The 19090-nt window shown below is 48.1% G+C and overlaps 1 protein-coding gene across 1 annotated transcript in view; it reads left to right on the top strand.

Moving 5' to 3' along the window:
- The first annotated feature begins 815 nt into the window (after positions 1-815).
- The window catches only part of smc2 (structural maintenance of chromosomes 2), a 42372-nt gene continuing 24097 nt past the window's right edge, over positions 816-19090 (top strand). Inside the window, exons 1-14 of the mRNA XM_038982500.1 lie at positions 816-1562; positions 1756-1905; positions 2473-2595; positions 2845-2883; positions 3833-3943; positions 4717-4761; positions 5593-5694; positions 5950-6081; positions 6711-6860; positions 7547-7780; positions 8457-8616; positions 14904-15021; positions 15757-15846; positions 15939-15969. Of these exons, the coding sequence (XP_038838428.1) occupies positions 1395-1562; positions 1756-1905; positions 2473-2595; positions 2845-2883; positions 3833-3943; positions 4717-4761; positions 5593-5694; positions 5950-6081; positions 6711-6860; positions 7547-7780; positions 8457-8616; positions 14904-15021; positions 15757-15846; positions 15939-15969 (1653 nt within the window). The 5' untranslated portion in view covers positions 816-1394. The remainder of the gene's footprint in view (positions 1563-1755; positions 1906-2472; positions 2596-2844; positions 2884-3832; positions 3944-4716; positions 4762-5592; positions 5695-5949; positions 6082-6710; positions 6861-7546; positions 7781-8456; positions 8617-14903; positions 15022-15756; positions 15847-15938; positions 15970-19090) is intronic.

The raw sequence follows: 19090 nt of genomic DNA, 5'->3' as shown, positions 1-19090 counted from the left end.
TCAAAGACAGTACAGTATAAAGACGACCAAATCAAAGACAGTACGGTATAAAGATGACCGAATCAAAGACAGTACAGTATAAAGACGACCAAATCAAAGATAGTACAGTATAAAGATGACAGAATCAAAGACAGTACAGTATAAAGACGACCAAATCAAAGACAGTACAGTATAAAGATGACCAAATCAAAGACAATACAGTATAAAGATGACCAAATCAAAGACAGTACAGTATAAAGACGGCCAAATCAAAGACAGTACAGTATAAAGATGACCAAATCAAAGACAATACAGTATAAAGATGACCAAATCAAAGACAGTACAGTATAAAGACGGCCAAATCAAAGATAGTACAGTATAAAGATGACCGAATCAAAGACAGTACGGTATAAAGACGACCAAATCAAAGACAGTACAGTATAAAGATGACCAAATCAAAGACAGTACAGTATAAAGATGACCAAATCAAAGACAGTACAGTATAAAGACGACCAAATCAAAGACAGTACAGTATAAAGACGACCAAATCAAAGATAGTACAGTATAAAGACGACCAAATCAAAGATAGTACAGTATAAAGATGACCGAATCAAAGACAGTACGGTATAAAGACGACCAAATCAAAGACAGTACAGTATAAAGATGACCAAATCAAAGACAATACAGTATAAAGATAGGCTGAAAGTGTTTCTCCAACAGAAATCCCCGATCACAGTTGTAGGCGATGTCATGGCGACGCTGGCTAGCTAAGCTCATGCGCAGAAACACGTCATCGGGTCTAACGGTCGTCTCCCGCCAAATTGCGCATGTGCAAGCCGTCGAAAACACTCCTTGACTTTCACGAGGTGGTAGTAACAACATGTTCACAACTACTTTAAGACGTTGGCTCTAATCTAGGCTGTGCCTTTCGATTTCGAGAAAATGAACAACTATTGAAGAATCTTTCACTTCTCTCATGGATTTCTCAAACCCCGGCATGGTCTGTTTCGCGATTTTGCTCCTCTGGGTCTATGACCAAATGACTCTATGACCAAATTGCCTGATCTAAAAAAACAACAACTAGAAAACACATTGTTTAATATTTACAGCTACATTATTACAATTATTACAACACTTCAAATAAATGAATTTAAAAAAAGGTATCAAATAAATTGGTACACTATGGGTATAAAATGGTTTAGAAAAGGTTTTCAACGACATTTGTCTGGATAGGCGCATGCGCAGGACCAGCGAACGGCAGTGTGCCTGGCGCCAAAATTCGAAAAGCCGAAAGTGTTTCTGTTGTTGACAGCACCACAACACTAGTTCTCCATATAGCGTTGTGGTTTTTTAGACGTTATTACAATATCGAAAAGGATTACTTTGGAAATAGTTTGGGAAGGGACAACGTAAAGATGCACATCAAATCTATTATCTTAGAAGGGTTCAAGTCCTACGCGCAGAGGACAGAAATCAACGGATTTGATCCGCTTTTCAACGCTATTACTGGACTCAACGGGAGTGGAAAATCCAACATTCTCGACTCGATATGCTTTCTATTGGGGATATCCAACTTGTCTCAGGTAATATGCTAACGTTACTTGTTCATTCATTCGCAGATTAGTGAGCTGAAGACATTTCCTTGAAGTTAGCTTGTTGTGTTAGCTAGCTAACGTTAGCTTACCGTGCCCAAGTTCATCGAGGGTTACAGTAACGTTAGTGGAGAAGCTAGCGATCTGTAACGTTACTTCCGTCTGATCTTAACTTATCTTCCAGGTGCGAGCGGCTAATCTCCAGGATTTGGTGTACAAGAACGGTCAGGCCGGCATCACCAAAGCCACGGTGTCCATAACATTCGACAACGCGAACAAGAGCCAGAGTCCTCTTGGATTTGAGACCCACGACGAAATCACGGTCACAAGACAGGTGAGTTGTTCTCCTCTATTCCTGTTTGTGGGAAGTGTAATGTTCCTGAAATAAAACATGTATGCCTTCCTCCAGCAGGTCCAAACTAAGGGATACTACTAACTAACTACAACTTGTGTCAAGTGGTCTGGTTGAACCTTTATGGCATAGATGGTAGCTACCGCGTTAGGTCTGAAAATAGTACCAACTGTGACTGTTCTCCTTCCCAAAATCACTACACTAACTGTCCACTGACGGGATTTCTCAGCTGTATTGTTACTAGCCACTCAAACTAGTAATGCTTTTCACTGTGATGACGTCTCATGCGTTTCCTGTTTTTTTTCCACCTCAACCACGACACTGATGTTGACTGTTTACTAATGCATTATTATCTATTCCAACTAACGTTACTGCCTTTACTATGAACAGATCTATTACTTTGCCATATCCTCTTGTTCTACTCACAGGTGGTGAGTAGCTGTTATTAGCCAATCAAACTGCTGCCGTTTACTGTAGAGAACGCTCTTAAAATGTTACTATTTTGGCGGAGTGGATTCTCACGTCTCTGTATCCTTCTCTAAATCCCAGGTGGTGATAGGTGGTAGGAACAAGTACCTGATCAACGGGGTAAATGCCAACAACACCCGGGTACAGGATCTGTTCTGCTCTGTAGGCCTCAACGTTAACAACCCCCACTTCCTCATCATGCAGGTAGGCGTTTGAACACCGCAAGTACCTGGGGTGTGTTCATTAGTCGCACACTGTAGCAAATCGTTTTGCAACAAACAAGAGATTCTATTGGGCAAATTGGGGTTCTGTTTTGGTTTCTAGTGAATAATACACTGCTGAATGTTGTTCCACCTGTTGATAAACAGCATATATTTATCATACTGTGGTACCACACGTTTTATACATAACTTGAATATTTCTTTTTATATCTTTCTCTTTACAATATTTCAGGGGAGAATCACCAAGGTTCTGAACATGAAACCGCCTGAGGTAAGTCTATATATACAGACACACTGTAGAATCAGGAAGTCTTGTAGCTACTTGAAGCTTCTGTAGTACACACTCAACCCCACACACACACTTCCTGGGGAAAGACACACAAACACTCCTTTGCCCTCCTCTCTAACCCTCCTCTCTCCTCTGTAGATCCTAGCCATGATAGAGGAGGCAGCAGGAACCAGGATGTAACACTCTAACCCTCCTCTCTCCTCCGTAGATCCTAGCCATGATAGAGGAGGCAGCAGGAACCAGGATGTAACTCTCTCTAACCCTCCTCTCTCCTTCATAGATCCTAGCCATGATAGAGGAGGCAGCAGGAACCAGGATGTAACACTCTAACCCTCCTCTCTAACCCTCCTCTCTCCTCTGTAGATCCTAGCCATGATAGAGGAGGCAGCAGGAACCAGGATGTAACTCTCTAACCCTCCTCTCTCCTCCGTAGATCCTAGCCATGATAGAGGAGGCAGCAGGAACCAGGATGTAACTCTCTAACCCTCCTCTCTCCTCTGTAGATCCTAGCCATGATAGAGGAGGCAGCAGGAACCAGGATGTAACTCTCTCTAACCCTCCTCTCTCCTCCATAGCTCCTAGCCATGATAGAGGAGGCAGCAGGAACCAGGATGTAACTCTCTAACCCTCCTCTCTCCTCCGTAGATCCTAGCCATGATAGAGGAGGCAGCAGGAACCAGGATGTAACTCTCTCTAACCCTCCTCTCTCCTCCGTAGATCCTAGCCATGATAGAGGAGGCAGCAGGAACCAGGATGTAACTCTCTAACCCTCCTCTCTCCTCCATAGATCCTAGCCATGATAGAGGAGGCAGCAGGAACCAGGATGTAACTCTCTCTAACCCTCCTCTCTCCTCCGTAGATCCTAGCCATGATAGAGGAGGCAGCAGGAACCAGGATGTAACTCTCTCTAACCCTCCTCTCTCCTCCGTAGATCCTAGCCATGATAGAGGAGGCAGCAGGAACCAGGATGTATGAGTGTAAAAAGATCAGCGCCCAGAAAACCATTGAGAAGAAAGAAGCCAAACTGAAAGAAATCCAGACGGTGGGGCCGCCATTTTACCTGTGATAACTGTTAGTGGAATTAAATAATTCCTCCAATATACTCATTAATTAAATTCAATCTGTCTATTTATAAGAATTTGTAAGATACTTATTAACATAAAATAGACAGGATGCAGTCTTATTAAAATTAGATAATAGTGTTTATTCTCGGAGCACGCTCCCATTTGATCATAAACACAGGTTTATATACAAGATATGACGTCATAGGTTACAGAATAAGTCTCATTGTCCTGACAAATAGAAAACAGGTTCAAAAGTTCATTCCAACTTCACAGGGCACTCACATGACACACAATATAATCATTTATCCTGAAGGCTCACTATAATTTATTACCACTTTAGCAGACAACTCAAGATAATGGAAGACCTAAAAAGTTACCCACAGCCTTATCTAAACACCTCAGGGCTAAGTTGGGTCAGTTCAACCATAGTTTAACGACCCTTTCTGCTTATTCTATGACCCACCACACAAATCTCTTTTCACAAGACATGCAGAGTTCAATTAGTTATAGTTTTACCTAAAGCTAGAATTTGTTTTAACTATTTATTAACAAAATTCCTAACATAACGTAGCTCTGTGTTTCCTGGTCCTGGGGAACCAAAGGGCACGGTTTGTTTTTCTCTCTAGAAAACTAAGTTCAACTCTTCATCAGGCCTTTAGTTGAATCTAGGTTCAACTCATAGCTCCTACTATCAACAATGGCGCCTTGGATATTAGTTGTATTTGACTAATTTGTGTTTGGTTGTGTTCAGATCCTTGACGAAGAGATCACTCCCACCATGCAGAAGCTGAAGGAGGTAGGAAGTCCCGTTTTTAAGATGTGTTTTTAGGAACATGAAATCGTTGTCCCCTGATGAGTGTGACCCTGGAATAAACACCCCCAAGGATCTTTAATACTTCCTGTCGCCTCCGTCCATCCCATGTCACTCAGTTGGTAGAGCATGGCACTTGTAGTGCCAGGGGTTGTGGGTTCGATTCCCACGGGAGACCAGTAGGAATGAATAATGAAAGCATTCCAGTAGAGTAAGTGCTTCTGGGTAAGAGCGTCTGCTAAATGTCTCCCCTTCATTAACCATCTTTATCCTTTCTGTCTTCCTTCACGGCCGTCCCGCTGTTTCTCTGTCCTCTCTCCGTCCCTCTGTCCTCTCTCCGTCCCTCTGTCCTCTCTCCGTCCCTCTGTCCTCTCTCTGTCCCTCTGTCCTCTCTCCGTCCCTCTGTCCTCTCTCTGTCCCTCTGTCCTCTCTCTGTCCCTCTGTCCTCTCTCTGTCCCTCTGTCCTCTCTCCGTCCCTCTGTCCTCTCTCCGTCCCTCTGTCCTCTCTCCGTCCCTCTCTCTGTCCCTCTGTCCTCTCTCCGTCCCTCTCTCTGTCCCTCTGTCCTCCGTCCGTCTGTCCTCTCTCCGTCCCTCTGTCCTCTCTCCGTCCCTCTGTCCTCTCTCCGTCCCTCTGTCCTCTCTCTGTCCCTCTGTCCTCTCTCCGTCCCTCTGTCCTCTCTCCGTCCCTCTGTCCTCTCTCCGTCCCTCTGTCCTCTCTCCGTCCGTCTGTCCTCTCTCCGTCCGTCTGTCCTCTCTCCGTCCCTCTGTCCTCTCTCCGTCCGTCTGTCCTCTCTCCGTCCCTCCGTCCTCCTGTAGGAGCGTTCTTCATACCTGGAGTACCAGAAGGTGATGAGGGAGATGGAGCACCTGAGTCGTCTGTACGTAGCCTGGCTGTTTGTCTGCGCTGAGGAGACCAAGGTACACACACACACACTGAAGGTCCTGTGTGGAATATTACATCATGTTTTAGTTGTGGTGGTGTCTTGTCGTAGTGGTGTCTTGTTGTCATGGTGTGTTGTGTTGTTGTCGTGGTGTATTGTAAGCCCAGCAGTGTCCGTTGGGGATGAATAACAAAGTGAATGGAATGTGATTGAATTCACTGTGATTTGGGTTCACAGGTCAGGTTTAATGGAACTGTTGTTGATTTAACATATTGTCGATTTTAAATCTCAGGTGAAGTCAGCGGAGGACCTGAAGGTGATGCAGGACTCCATCACTCAGCTGCAGGCCAACATGGCAGACAACGAAAACAAGGTCCAGGAACTCTCCGCCCAGATACAGGAACTGCAGAAGAAGAGGGACCAAGTAATGAAATGCTATTCAATTCAATACAACTTTATTAAACCATTCTGGGAGCATTGGAGAAAAAAACAAAACATAGAACGAGGATGGGCACCACTTCTCTAATGTGAATGAATGATAGTGGCAGATCTATGCAACACGTTTCTATCTGCAGCTGTTGAATCTCATTGAATGAGCACTTTGGTCACGGACAGATATATTTCAAACGTTTAGCTTGGAGGTTATTATATTTGACTATGTTATGTCGGGTGTCCTGACGTCTGTCGGGGTGGGGGGTGTCCTGACGTCTGTCGGGGTGGGGGGTGTCCTGACGTCTGTCGGGGTGGGGGGTGTCCTGACGTCTGTCGAGGTGGGGGGTGTCCTGACGTCTGCCGGGGTGGGGGGTGTCCTGACGTCTGCCGGGGTGGGGGGTGTCCTGACGTCTGCCGGGGTGGGGGGTGTCCTGACGTCTGTCGGGGTGGGGGGTGTCCTGACGTCTGTCGGGGTGGGGGGTGTCCTGACGCCTGTCGGGGGGGTGTCCTGACGTCGGGTGGGGGGGGGGGGGGGGGGGTGTCCTGACGCCTGTCGGGGGGGTGTCCTGACGTCTGTCGGGGGGGGTGTCCTGATGTCTGCCTGTCTCTCCTGTCCTACAGGAGGTTGGTGGAGTGCTGAAGGGTTTAGAGGAGACTCTGTCTGAGGTCCAGAGGGTCGATGCTAAAGCCCAGAGTGCTGTGGACATGAAGAAACAGAACCTGTTAGATGAGACCAAGAAGAGGAAGGAACTGGTGAAGAGCATGGAGGAGGTGAGAGGAGGGAGGATAAAGAGAGGGGGTGTAGGGGTGGTGTGTGTGAGAGGGGGGGTTGTGTGTGAGAGGGTGTGTGTAGGGGGGGGGGGGGGTGTGAGAGAGGGGGGGTGTAGGGGTGGTGTGTGTGAGGGGGGGGTGTAGGGGTGGTGTGTGTGAGAGGGGGTGTGTGAGAGGGGGGTGTAGGGGTGGTGTGTGTGAGAGGGGGTGTGAGAGGGGGGTGTAGGGGTGGTGTGTGAGAGGGGATGGTGTGTGTGAGAGGGTGTGTGTAGGGGGGGTGTAGGGGTGGTGTGTGAGAGGGGGTGGTGTGTGTGAGAGGGTGTGTGTAGGGGGGGTGTGAGAAAGAGGGGGGGGTGTAGGGGTGGTGTGTGTGTGAGAGGGGGTGTAGGCGTGGTGTGTGTGAGAGGGGGTGTGTAGGGGTGGTGTGAGAGAGGGGGGGTGTAGGGGTGGTGTGTGTGTGAGAGGGGGGGTGTAGGCGTGGTGTGTGTGTGAGAGGGGGGGTGTAGGCGTGGTGTGAGAGAGGGGGGGGTGTAGACGTGGTGTGAGAGAGGGGGGTGTGTGAGAGAAGGGGGGGTGTAGGCGTGGTGTGAGAGAGAGGGGTGGTGTGAGAGAGGAAGACAAGCAGACAGCCTGAAAGATGACTAACTAAAACCACTGTCTCTCTCCTCTCTGTGTTTCCCCCCCAGGATAAGAAGGTACTCGTTGTTAAGGAAGGAGAGGTATCCAAGGTAGCGGAGAAGCTGTCTGCCCTACAGGAGGAAGGTCAGAAGGACAGCGCCGCCCTAGAGGCCGCACAGTGTCATTTCAAGGCTGTGTCCGCAGGGCTGTCCACCAATGAGGACGGAGAAGAGGCCACGCTCGCCGGACAGATGATGACCTGCAAGAATGACATGAGTAAAGCTGACACCGAGGCCAAACAGGTGAGAAGGGATTGATTCATAATATAATGTATTGAAACAGTTGATTGATTTTGTGTCGAAACAGAGAGTTGATTGATTTTGTATTGAAACAGAGAGTTGATTGATTTTGTATTGAAACAGAGAGTTGATTGATTTTGTATTGAAACAGTTGATTGATTTTGTGTCGAAACAGAGAGTTGATTGATTGTAGAAAGGATATGAGTAAAGCTGACACAGGACTAACAGGTGACTCTGACCTCTAATATCTGACCTACGACCTTCAAAGAATGCAAACTGAATGAGAATGATGACCTCAATAAAAGAGTTGTGACTGAGTTTTTCCTGCTGTGTCGGATGAGTTTTTCCTGCTGTGTCGGATGAGTTTTTCCTGCTGTGTCGGATGAGTTTTTCCTGCTGTGTCGGATGAGTTTTTCCTGCTGTGTCGGATGAGTTTTTCCTGCTGTGTCGGATGAGTTTTTCCTGCTGTGTCGGATGAGTTTTTCCTGCTGTGTCGGATGAGTTTTTCCTGCTGTGTCGGATGAGTTTTTCCTGCTGTGTCGGATGAGTTTTTCCTGCTGTGTCGGATGAGTTTTTCCTGCTGTGTCGGATGAGCTTTTCCCGCTGTGTCGGATGAGTTTTTCCCGCTGTGTCGGATGAGTGAGTCTTCATTCTCTTCCTGTCTTTGCTTCTCCCCCAGGCCCAGATGAAGCTGAAACACGCCCAGCAGGAGTTGAAGGCCAAGCAGACGGAGGTCAAGAAGATGGACTCTGGTTACCAGAAAGACCAGGAGGCCTTCAACACTGTCAAGAAGAACAAGGAGAAAATAGAGGCTGATCTGGAGAAACTACAGTACCAAGGTAGAGGAGAGGGAGAAACTAGAGGCTGATATGGGGTTAACTACAGTACCAAGGTAGAGGAGAGGGAGACACTAGAGGCTGATCTGGGGTTAACTACAGTACCAAGGTAGAGGAGAGGGAGAAACTAGAGGCTGATCTGGGGTTAACTACAGTACCAAGGTAGAGGAGAGGGAGAAACTAGAGGCTGATATGGGGTTAACTACAGTACCAAGGTAGAGGAGAGGGAGACACTAGAGGCTGATCTGGGGTTAACTACAGTACCAAGGTAGAGGAGAGGGAGAAACTAGAGGCTGATATGGGGTTAACTACAGTACCAAGGTAGAGGAGAGAGAGAAACTAGAGGCTGATCTGGGGTTAACTACAGTACCAAGGTAGAGGAGAGGGAGAAACTAGAGGCTGATCTGGGGTTAACTACAGTACCAAGGTAGAGGAGAGGGAGAAACTAGAGGCTGATATGAGGTTAACTACAGTACCAAGGTAGAGGAGAGGGAGAAACTAGAGGCTGATATGGGGTTAACTACAGTACCAAGGTAGAGGAGAGGGAGAAACTAGAGGCTGATCTGGGGTTAACTACAGTACCAAGGTAGAGGAGAGAGAGAAACTAGAGGCTGATCTGGGGTTAACTACAGTACCAAGGTAGAGGAGAGGGAGAAACTAGAGGCTGATCTGGGGTTAACTACAGTACCAAGGTAGAGGAGAGGGAGAAACTAGAGGCTGATCTGGGGTTAACTACAGTACCAAGGTAGAGGAGAGGGAGAAACTAGAGGCTGATCTGGAGAAACTACAGTACCAAGGTAGAGGAGAGGGAGAAACTAGAGGCTGATCTGGAGAAACTACAGTACCAAGGTAGAGGAGAGGGAGAAACTAGAGGCTGATCTGGGGTTAACTACAGTACCAAGGTAGAGGAGAGGGAGAAACTAGAGGCTGATCTGGGGTTAACTACAGTACCAAGGTAGAGGAGAGGGAGAAACTAGAGGCTGATCTGGGGTTAACTACAGTACCAAGGTAGAGGAGAGGGAGAAACTAGAGTACCAAGGTAGAGGAGAGGGAGAAACTAGAGGCTGATATGGGGTTAACTACAGTACCAAGGTAGAGGAGAGGGAGAAACTAGAGGCTGATATGAGGTTAACTACAGTACCAAGGTAGAGGAGAGGGAGAAACTAGAGGCTGATCTGGGGTTAACTACAGTACCAAGGTAGAGGAGAGGGAGAAACTAGAGGCTGATCTGGGGTTAACTACAGTACCAAGGTAGAGGAGAGGGAGAAACTAGAGGCTGATCTGGGGTTAACTACAGTACCAAGGTAGAGGAGAGGGAGAAACTAGAGGCTGATCTGGGGTTAACTACAGTACCAAGGTAGAGGAGAGGGAGAAACTAGAGGCTGGTCTGGGGTTAACTACAGTACCAAGGTAGAGGAGAGGGAGAAACTAGAGGCTGATCTGGGGTTAACTACAGTACCAAGGTAGAGGAGAGGGAGAAACTAGAGGCTGATCTGGGGTTAACTACAGTACCAAGGTAGAGGAGAGGGAGAAACTAGAGGCTGATCTGGGGTTAACTACAGTACCAAGGTAGAGGAGAGGGAGAAACTAGAGGCTGATCTGGGGTTAACTACAGTACCAAGGTAGAGGAGAGGGAGAAACTAGAGGCTGATATGGGGTTAACTACAGTACCAAGGTAGAGGAGAGGAGGGAGAAACTAGAGGCTGATCTGGGGTTAACTACAGTACCAAGGTAGAGGAGAGGGAGAAACTAGAGGCTGATCTGGGGTTAACTACAGTACCAAGGTAGAGGAGAGGGAGAGAAACTAGAGGCTGATCTGGGGTTAACTACAGTACCAAGGTAGAGGAGAGGGAGAAACTAGAGGCTGATCTGGGGTTAACTACAGTACCAAGGTAGAGGAGAGGGAGAAACTAGAGGCTGATCTGGGGTTAACTACAGTACCAAGGTAGAGGAGAGGGAGAAACTAGAGGCTGATCTGGGGTTAACTACAGTACCAAGGTAGAGGAGAGGGAGAAACTAGAGGCTGATCTGGGGTTAACTACAGTACCAAGGTAGAGGAGAGGGAGAAACTAGAGGCTGATCTGGGGTTAACTACAGTACCAAGGTAGAGGAGAGGGAGAAACTAGAGGCTGATCTGGGGTTAACTACAGTACCAAGGTAGAGGAGAGAGAGGGAGAAACTAGAGGCTGATCTGGGGTTAACTACAGTACCAAGGTAGAGGAGAGGGAGAAACTAGAGGCTGATCTGGGGTTAACTACAGTACCAAGGTAGAGGAGAGGGAGAAACTAGAGGCTGATCTGGGGTTAACTACAGTACCAAGGTAGAGGAGAGGGAGAGAAACTAGAGGCTGATCTGGGGTTAACTACAGTACCAAGGTAGAGGAGAGGGAGGGAGAAACTAGAGGCTGATCTGGGGTTAACTACAGTACCAAGGTAGAGGAGAGAAGGAGAAACTAGAGGCTGATCTGGGGTTAACTACAGTACCAAGGTAGAGGAGAGGGAGAAACTAGAGGCTGATCTGGGGTTAACTACAGTACCAAGGTAGAGGAGAGGGAGAGAAACTAGAGGCTGATCTGGGGTTAACTACAGTACCAAGGTAGAGGAGAGGGAGAAACTAGAGGCTGATCTGGGGTTAACTACAGTACCAAGGTAGAGGAGAGGGAGAAACTAGAGGCTGATATGGAGAAACTACAGTACCAAGGTAGAGGAGAGAGAGAAACTAGAGGCTGATCTGGGGTTAACTACAGTACCAAGGTAGAGGAGAGGGAGAAACTAGAGGCTGATCTGGAGAAACTACAGTACCAAGGTAGAGGAGAGGGAGAAACTAGAGGCTGATCTGGAGAAACTACAGTGCCAAGGTAGAGGAGAGGGAGAAACTAGAGGCTGATCTGGGGTTAACTACAGTACCAAGGTAGAGGAGAGAGAGAAACTAGAGGCTGATCTGGGGTTAACTACAGTACCAAGGTAGAGGAGAGAGAGGGAGAAACTAGAGGCTGATCTGGGGTTAACTACAGTACCAAGGTAGAGGAGAGGGAGAAACTAGAGGCTGATCTGGGGTTAACTACAGTACCAAGGTAGAGGAGAGGGAGAAACTAGAGGCTGATATGAGGTTAACTACAGTACCAAGGTAGAGGAGAGGGAGAAACTAGAGGCTGATCTGGGGTTAACTACAGTACCAAGGTAGAGGAGAGGGAGAAACTAGAGGCTGATCTGGGGTTAACTACAGTACCAAGGTAGAGGAGAGAGAGAAACTAGAGGCTGATCTGGGGTTAACTACAGTACCAAGGTAGAGGAGAGGGAGAAACTAGAGGCTGATCTGGGGTTAACTACAGTACCAAGGTAGAGGAGAGAGAGAAACTAGAGGCTGATCTGGGGTTAACTACAGTACCAAGGTAGAGGAGAGGGAGAAACTAGAGGCTGATCTGGGGTTAACTACAGTACCAAGGTAGAGGAGAGAGAGGGAGAAACTAGAGGCTGATCTGGGGTTAACTACAGTACCAAGGTAGAGGAGGGAGGGAGAAACTAGAGGCTGATATGGAGAAACTACAGTACCAAGGTAGAGGAGAGGGAGAAACTAGAGGCTGATCTGGGGTTAACTACAGTACCAAGGTAGAGGAGAGAGGGAGAAACTAGAGGCTGATCTGGGGTTAACTACAGTACCAAGGTAGAGGAGAGGGAGAAACTAGAGGCTGATCTGGGGTTAACTACAGTACCAAGGTAGAGGAGAGAGAGGGAGAAACTAGAGGCTGATCTGGGGTTAACTACAGTACCAAGGTAGAGGAGAGGGAGAAACTAGAGGCTGATCTGGAGAAACTACAGTACCAAGGTAGAGGAGAGGGAGAAACTAGAGGCTGATCTGGGGTTAACTACAGTACCAAGGTAGAGGAGGGAGGGAGAAACTAGAGGCTGATCTGGGGTTAACTACAGTACCAAGGTAGAGGAGAGGGAGAAACTAGAGGCTGATCTGGGGTTAACTACAGTACCAAGGTAGAGGAGAGGGAGAAACTAGAGGCTGATCTGGGGTTAACTACAGTACCAAGGTAGAGGAGAGGGAGAAACTAGAGGCTGATCTGGGGTTAACTACAGTACCAAGGTAGAGGAGAGAGAGAAACTAGAGGCTGATCTGGGGTTAACTACAGTACCAAGGTAGAGGAGAGGGAGAAACTAGAGGCTGATCTGGGGTTAACTACAGTACCAAGGTAGAGGAGAGGGAGAAACTAGAGGCTGATCTGGGGTTAACTACAGTACCAAGGTAGAGGAGAGAGAGAAACTAGAGTACCAAGGTAGAGGAGAGGGAGAAACTAGAGGCTGATCTGGGGTTAACTACAGTACCAAGGTAGAGGAGAGAGGGAGAAACTAGAGGCTGATCTGGGGTTAACTACAGTACCAAGGTAGAGGAGAGGGAGAAAATAGAGGCTGATATGGAGAAACTACAGTACCAAGGTAGAGGAGAGGGAGAAACTAGAGGCTGATCTGGGGTTAACTACAGTACCAAGGTAGAGGAGAGGGAGAGAAACTAGAGGCTGATCTGGGGTTAACTACAGTACCAAGGTAGAGGAGAGAGAGGGAGAAACTAGAGGCTGATCTGGGGTTAACTACAGTACCAAGGTAGAGGAGAGAGAGGGAGAAACTAGAGGCTGATCTGGGGTTAACTACAGTACCAAGGTAGAGGAGAGGGAGAAACTAGAGGCTGATCTGGGGTTAACTACAGTACCAAGGTAGAGGAGAGGGAGAAACTAGAGGCTGATCTGGGGTTAACTACAGTACCAAGGTAGAGGAGAGGGAGAGAAACTAGAGGCTGATCTGGGGTTAACTACAGTACCAAGGTAGAGGAGAGGGAGGGAGAAACTAGAGGCTGATCTGGGGTTAACTACAGTACCAAGGTAGAGGAGAGGGAGAAACTAGAGGCTGATCTGGGGTTAACTACAGTACCAAGGTAGAGGAGAGGGAGAAACTAGAGGCTGATCTGGGGTTAACTACAGTACCAAGGTAGAGGAGAGAGAGAAACTAGAGGCTGATCTGGGGTTAACTACAGTACCAAGGTAGAGGATAGAGGGAGAAACTAGAGGCTGATCTGGGGTTAACTACAGTACCAAGGTAGAGGAGAGGGAGGGAGAAACTAGAGGCTGATCTGGGGTTAACTACAGTACCAAGGTAGAGGAGAGGGAGAAACTAGAGGCTGATCTGGGGTTAACTACAGTACCAAGGTAGAGGAGAGGGAGAAACTAGAGGCTGATCTGGGGTTAACTACAGTACCAAGGTAGAGGAGAGAGAGGGAGAAACTAGAGGCTGATCTGGGGTTAACTACAGTACCAAGGTAGAGGAGAGAGAGGGAGAAACTAGAGGCTGATCTGGGGTTAACTACAGTACCAAGGTAGAGGAGAGGGAGAAACTAGAGGCTGATCTGGGGTTAACTACAGTACCAAGGTAGAGGAGAGAGAGAAACTAGAGGCTGGCGTTGATGGTAAATGTTTAGGCTGGCGTTGATGGTAAAATGTCGAGGCTGGCGTTGATGGTAAAATGTCGAGGCTGGCGTTGATGGTAAAATGCCGAGGCTGGCGTTGATGGTAAAATGCCGAGGCTGGCGTTGATGGTAAAATGTCGAGGCTGGCGTTGATGGTAAAATGTCGAGGCTGGCGTTGATGGTAAAATGCCGAGGCTGGCGTTGATGGTAAAATGCCGAGGCTGGCGTTGATGGTAAAATGCCGAGGCTGGCGTTGATGGTAAAATGCCGAGGCTGGCGTTGATGGTAAAATGCCGAGGCTGGCGTTGATGGTAAAATGCCGAGGCTGGCGTTGATGGTAAAATGCCGAGGCTGGCGTTGATGGTAAAATGCCGAGGCTGGCGTTGATGGTAAAATGCCGAGGCTGGCGTTGATGGTAAAATGCCGAGGCTGGCGTTGATGGTAAAATGCCGAGGCTGGCGTTGATGGTAAAATGCCGAGGCTGGCGTTGATGGTAAAATGCCGAGGCTGGCGTTGATGGTAAAATGCCGAGGCTGGCGTTGATGGTAAAATGCCGAGGCTGGCGTTGATGGTAAAATGCCGAGGCTGGCGTTGATGGTAAAATGCCGAGGCTGGCGTTGATGGTAAAGTGCCGAGGCTGGCGTTGATGGTAAAGTGCCGAGGCTGGCGTTGATGGTAAAGTGCCGAGGCTGGCGTTGATGGTAAAGTGCCGAGGCTGGCGTTGATGGTAAAATGTCGAGGCTGGCGTTGATGGTAAAATGTCGAGGCTGGCGTTGAAGGTTTTAAATGTTGAGCCTGGCGTTGACGTCTGATGTGTTGTTTATCAGATGGAAAGGAGGAGGGACTTCTGGAGAGGAAGAGACAGCTGAACCGTGAGGTCACCACCCTCAGAAATACCTACGAGGGTCTGATGTCCCGCTTCCCGAACCTACGCTTCGACTACAGGTACACCGTGTGTGTGTGGTGTCACCCAGCTCAGAGAGACCATAACACACCTCGGTGTGGTCCTCTCCTGTCTCTTTCAACCTGAGCAACGGGAAGGTTTTCTTGGCTGACTTGATTATTGATGTGACATTTACAGTAGGGAGTCATTTAGCAGACTCTCTTATCCAGAGAGACTTACAGTAGTGAGTCATTTAGCAGACTCTCTTATCCAGAGAGACTTACAGTAGTGAGTCATTTAACAGACTCTCTTATCCAGAGAGACTTACAGTAGGGAGTCATTTAGCAGACTCTCTTATCCAGAGAGACTTACAGTAGGGAGTCATTTAGCAGACTCTCTTATCCAGAGAGACTTACAGTAGGGAGTCATTTAGCAGACTCTCTTATCCAGAGAGACTTACAGTAGTGAGTCATTTAGTAGACTCTCTTATCCAGAGAGACTGACAGTAGTGAGTCATTTAGCAGACTCTCTTATCCAGAGAGACTTACAGTAGTGAGTCATTTAGCAGACTCTCTTATCCAGAGAGACTTACAGTAGTGAGTCATTTAGCAGACTCTCTTATCCAGAGAGACTTACAGTAGGGAGTCATTTAGCAGACTCTCTTATCCAGAGAGACTTACAGTAGTGACGTGTCTCTGTCCCCCTCATAGTGACCCAGAGCGTGGCTGGGACCGTAGCAGAGTAAAGGGACTCCTAGCTAACCTGATAACAGTGACGTGTCTCTGTCTCCCTCATAGTGACCCAGAGCGTGGCTGGGACCGTAGCAGAGTAAAGGGACTCCTAGCTAACCTGATAACAGTCAGTGACGTGTCTCTGTCTCCCTCATAGTGACCCAGAGCGTGGCTGGGACCGGAGCAGAGTAAAGGGACTCCTAGCTAACCTGATAACAGTCAGTGACGTGTCTCTGTCTCCCTCATAGTGACCCAGAGCGTGGCTGGGACCGTAGCAGAGTAAAGGGACTCCTAGCTAACCTGATAACAGTCAGTGACGTGTCTCTGTCTCCCTCATAGTGACCCAGAGCGTGGCTGGGACCGTAGCAGAGTAAAGGGACTCCTAGCTAACCTGATAACAGTCAGTGACGTGTCTCTGTCTCCCTCATAGTGACCCAGAGCGTGGCTGGGACCGTAGCAGAGTAAAGGGACTCCTAGCTAACCTGATAACAGTGACGTGTCTCTGTCTCCCTCATAGTGACCCAGAGCGTGGCTGGGACCGTAGCAGAGTAAAGGGACTCCTAGCTAACCTGATAACAGTGACGTGTCTCTGTCTCCCTCATAGTGACCCAGAGCGTGGCTGGGACCGTAGCAGAGTAAAGGGACTCCTAGCTAACCTGATAACAGTCAGTGACGTGTCTCTGTCTCCCTCATAGTGACCCAGAGCGTGGCTGGGACCGTAGCAGAGTAAAGGGACTCCTAGCTAACCTGATAACAGTGACGTGTCTCTGTCTCCCTCATAGTGACCCAGAGCGTGGCTGGGACCGTAGCAGAGTAAAGGGACTCCTAGCTAACCTGATAACAGTGACGTGTCTCTGTCTCCCTCATAGTGACCCAGAGCGTGGCTGGGACCGTAGCAGAGGAAAGGGACTCCTAGCTAACCTGATAACAGTGACGTGTCTCTGTCTCCCTCATAGTGACCCAGAGCGTGGCTGGGACCGTAGCAGAGTAAAGGGACTCCTAGCTAACCTGATAACAGTGACGTGTCTCTGTCTCCCTCATAGTGACCCAGAGCGTGGCTGGGACCGTAGCAGAGTAAAGGGACTCCTAGCTAACCTGATAACAGTGACGTGTCTCTGTCTCCCTCATAGTGACCCAGAGCGTGGCTGGGACCGTAGCAGAGTAAAGGGACTCCTAGCTAACCTGATAACAGTCAGTGACGTGTCTCTGTCTCCCTCATAGTGACCCAGAGCGTGGCTGGGACCGTAGCAGAGTAAAGGGACTCCTAGCTAACCTGATAACAGTCAGTGACGTGTCTCTGTCTCCCTCATAGTGACCCAGAGCGTGGCTGGGACCGTAGCAGAGTAAAGGGACTCCTAGCTAACCTGATAACAGTCAGTGACGTGTCTCTGTCTCCCTCATAGTGACCCAGAGCGTGGCTGGGACCGTAGCAGAGTAAAGGGACTCCTAGCTAACCTGATAACAGTCAGTGACGTGTCTCTGTCTCCCTCATAGTGACCCAGAGCGTGGCTGGGACCGTAGCAGAGTAAAGGGACTCCTAGCTAACCTGATAACAGTGACGTGTATGGTACCTTGTTCTCTGCCACGGTGGTAGACATGTTCTCTATCTGTTCCTGGATGGTCGTCATGGCTTCGTCTACTGCCAGTATCTGTTGTTGATAGCCAGCCTGCTCCCTCTTCAACTCCTCCAACTCTAGGACCAGGGACTCAGCCTCCTGCACACACACACACACACACACACACACACACACACACACACACACACAGGGTTATACACAACTTTCACGTCAAATCAAAAGTGCAGCCCCCTTGTTTGTACACTGTGGAGGGTCTTGAATAATGTTATTGCTGGGGTAATGTAACCCGGGTTATTGCTGGGGTAATGTAACCCGGGTTATTGCTGGGGTAATGTAACCCGGGTTATTGCTGGGGTAATGTAACCCGGGTTATTGCTGGGGTAATGTAACCCGGGTTATTGCTGGGGTAATGTAACCGGGTTATTGCTGGGGTAATGTAAACCGGGTTATTGCTGGGGTAATGTAACCCGGGTTATTGCTGGGGTAATGTAACCCGGGTTATTGCTGGGGTAATGTAACCCAGTTTATTTCTTGGGTAATGTAACCCGGGTTATTGTGTTGGTGTCTTTGGTTTTGGGGACAGTTGGCACAGAATTCAAATGTGTCTGTCTGTCTGTCTGTCTGTCTGTCTCCGCCACGGACGGACGTGTGTCTGTGTGTGTGTGTCTGTGTGTCTGTGTGTGTGTGTGTGTGTGTGTCTATGTCTGTGTCTGTGTCTGTGTGTGTGTGTGTGTGTGTGTGTGTGTGTGTCTGTGTGTGTGTCTGTGTGTGTGTGTGTGTGTGTGTGTGTGTGTCTGTCTGTGTGTGTGTGACTCCACCTGTTGTCTCTCCTTCAGCTTCTTACTGAAGGCGTCAGCCTTGGTTTTAGCAGAGTTGACTTTCTGTTGAGCAGCTTTCAGTTCCTTCTCCCTCTCTGCCTCCGCATTCTTCATCTTATTCTCCAACACCTGGGGGGACAGGAACACAATATATATACATATACAATATATTTAACACAATATCAACAAAGCCAGGACAGAGGTTTAACACAATATCAACAAAGCCAGGACAGAGGTTTAACACAATATCAACAAAGCCAGGACAGAGGTTTAACACCACAATATCAACAAAGCCAGGCCAGGTTTAACACAATATCAACAAAGCCAGGCCAGGTTTAACACAATTCAACAACCAGACAGAGGTTTAACACAATTCAACAGAGCCAGCCAGGTTTAACACAATATCAACAAACCAGGACAGAGGTTTAACAACACAATATCAACAAAGCCAGGCCAGGTTTAACACAATATCAACAAAGCCAGGCCAGGTTTAGACAACATATCAACAACCAGGCCAGAGGTAACACAATACAAGGCCAGGCCGTTTAACACAATATCAACAAACCAGGACAGAGGTTTAACACAATATCAACAAGCCAGGCCAGGTTTAACACAATATCAACAAAGCCAGGCCAGGTTTAACACAATATCAACAAAGCCAGGCCAGGTTTAACACCACAATATCAACAAAGCCAGGCCAGGTTTAACACCACAATATCAACAAAGCCAGGCCAGGTTTAACACCACAATATCAACAAAGCCAGGCCAGAGGTTTAACACAATATCAACAAAGCCAGGCCAGGTTTAACAACACAATATCAACAAAGCCAGGACAGAGGTTTAACAACACAATATCAACAAAGCCAGGCCAGGTTTAACACAATATCAACAAAGCCAGGCCAGGTTTAACACAATATCAACAAAGCCAGGACAGAGGTTTAACACCACAATATCAACAAAGCCAGGCCAGGTTTAACACCACAATATCAACAAGCCAGCCAGGGT

This window comes from Salvelinus namaycush, unplaced genomic scaffold (genome assembly GCF_016432855.1).
Source record: "Salvelinus namaycush isolate Seneca unplaced genomic scaffold, SaNama_1.0 Scaffold119, whole genome shotgun sequence".
Classification (NCBI taxonomy): Eukaryota; Metazoa; Chordata; class Actinopteri; order Salmoniformes; family Salmonidae; genus Salvelinus; species Salvelinus namaycush.
This window is presented reverse-complemented; position numbering and strand designations above follow the sequence as displayed.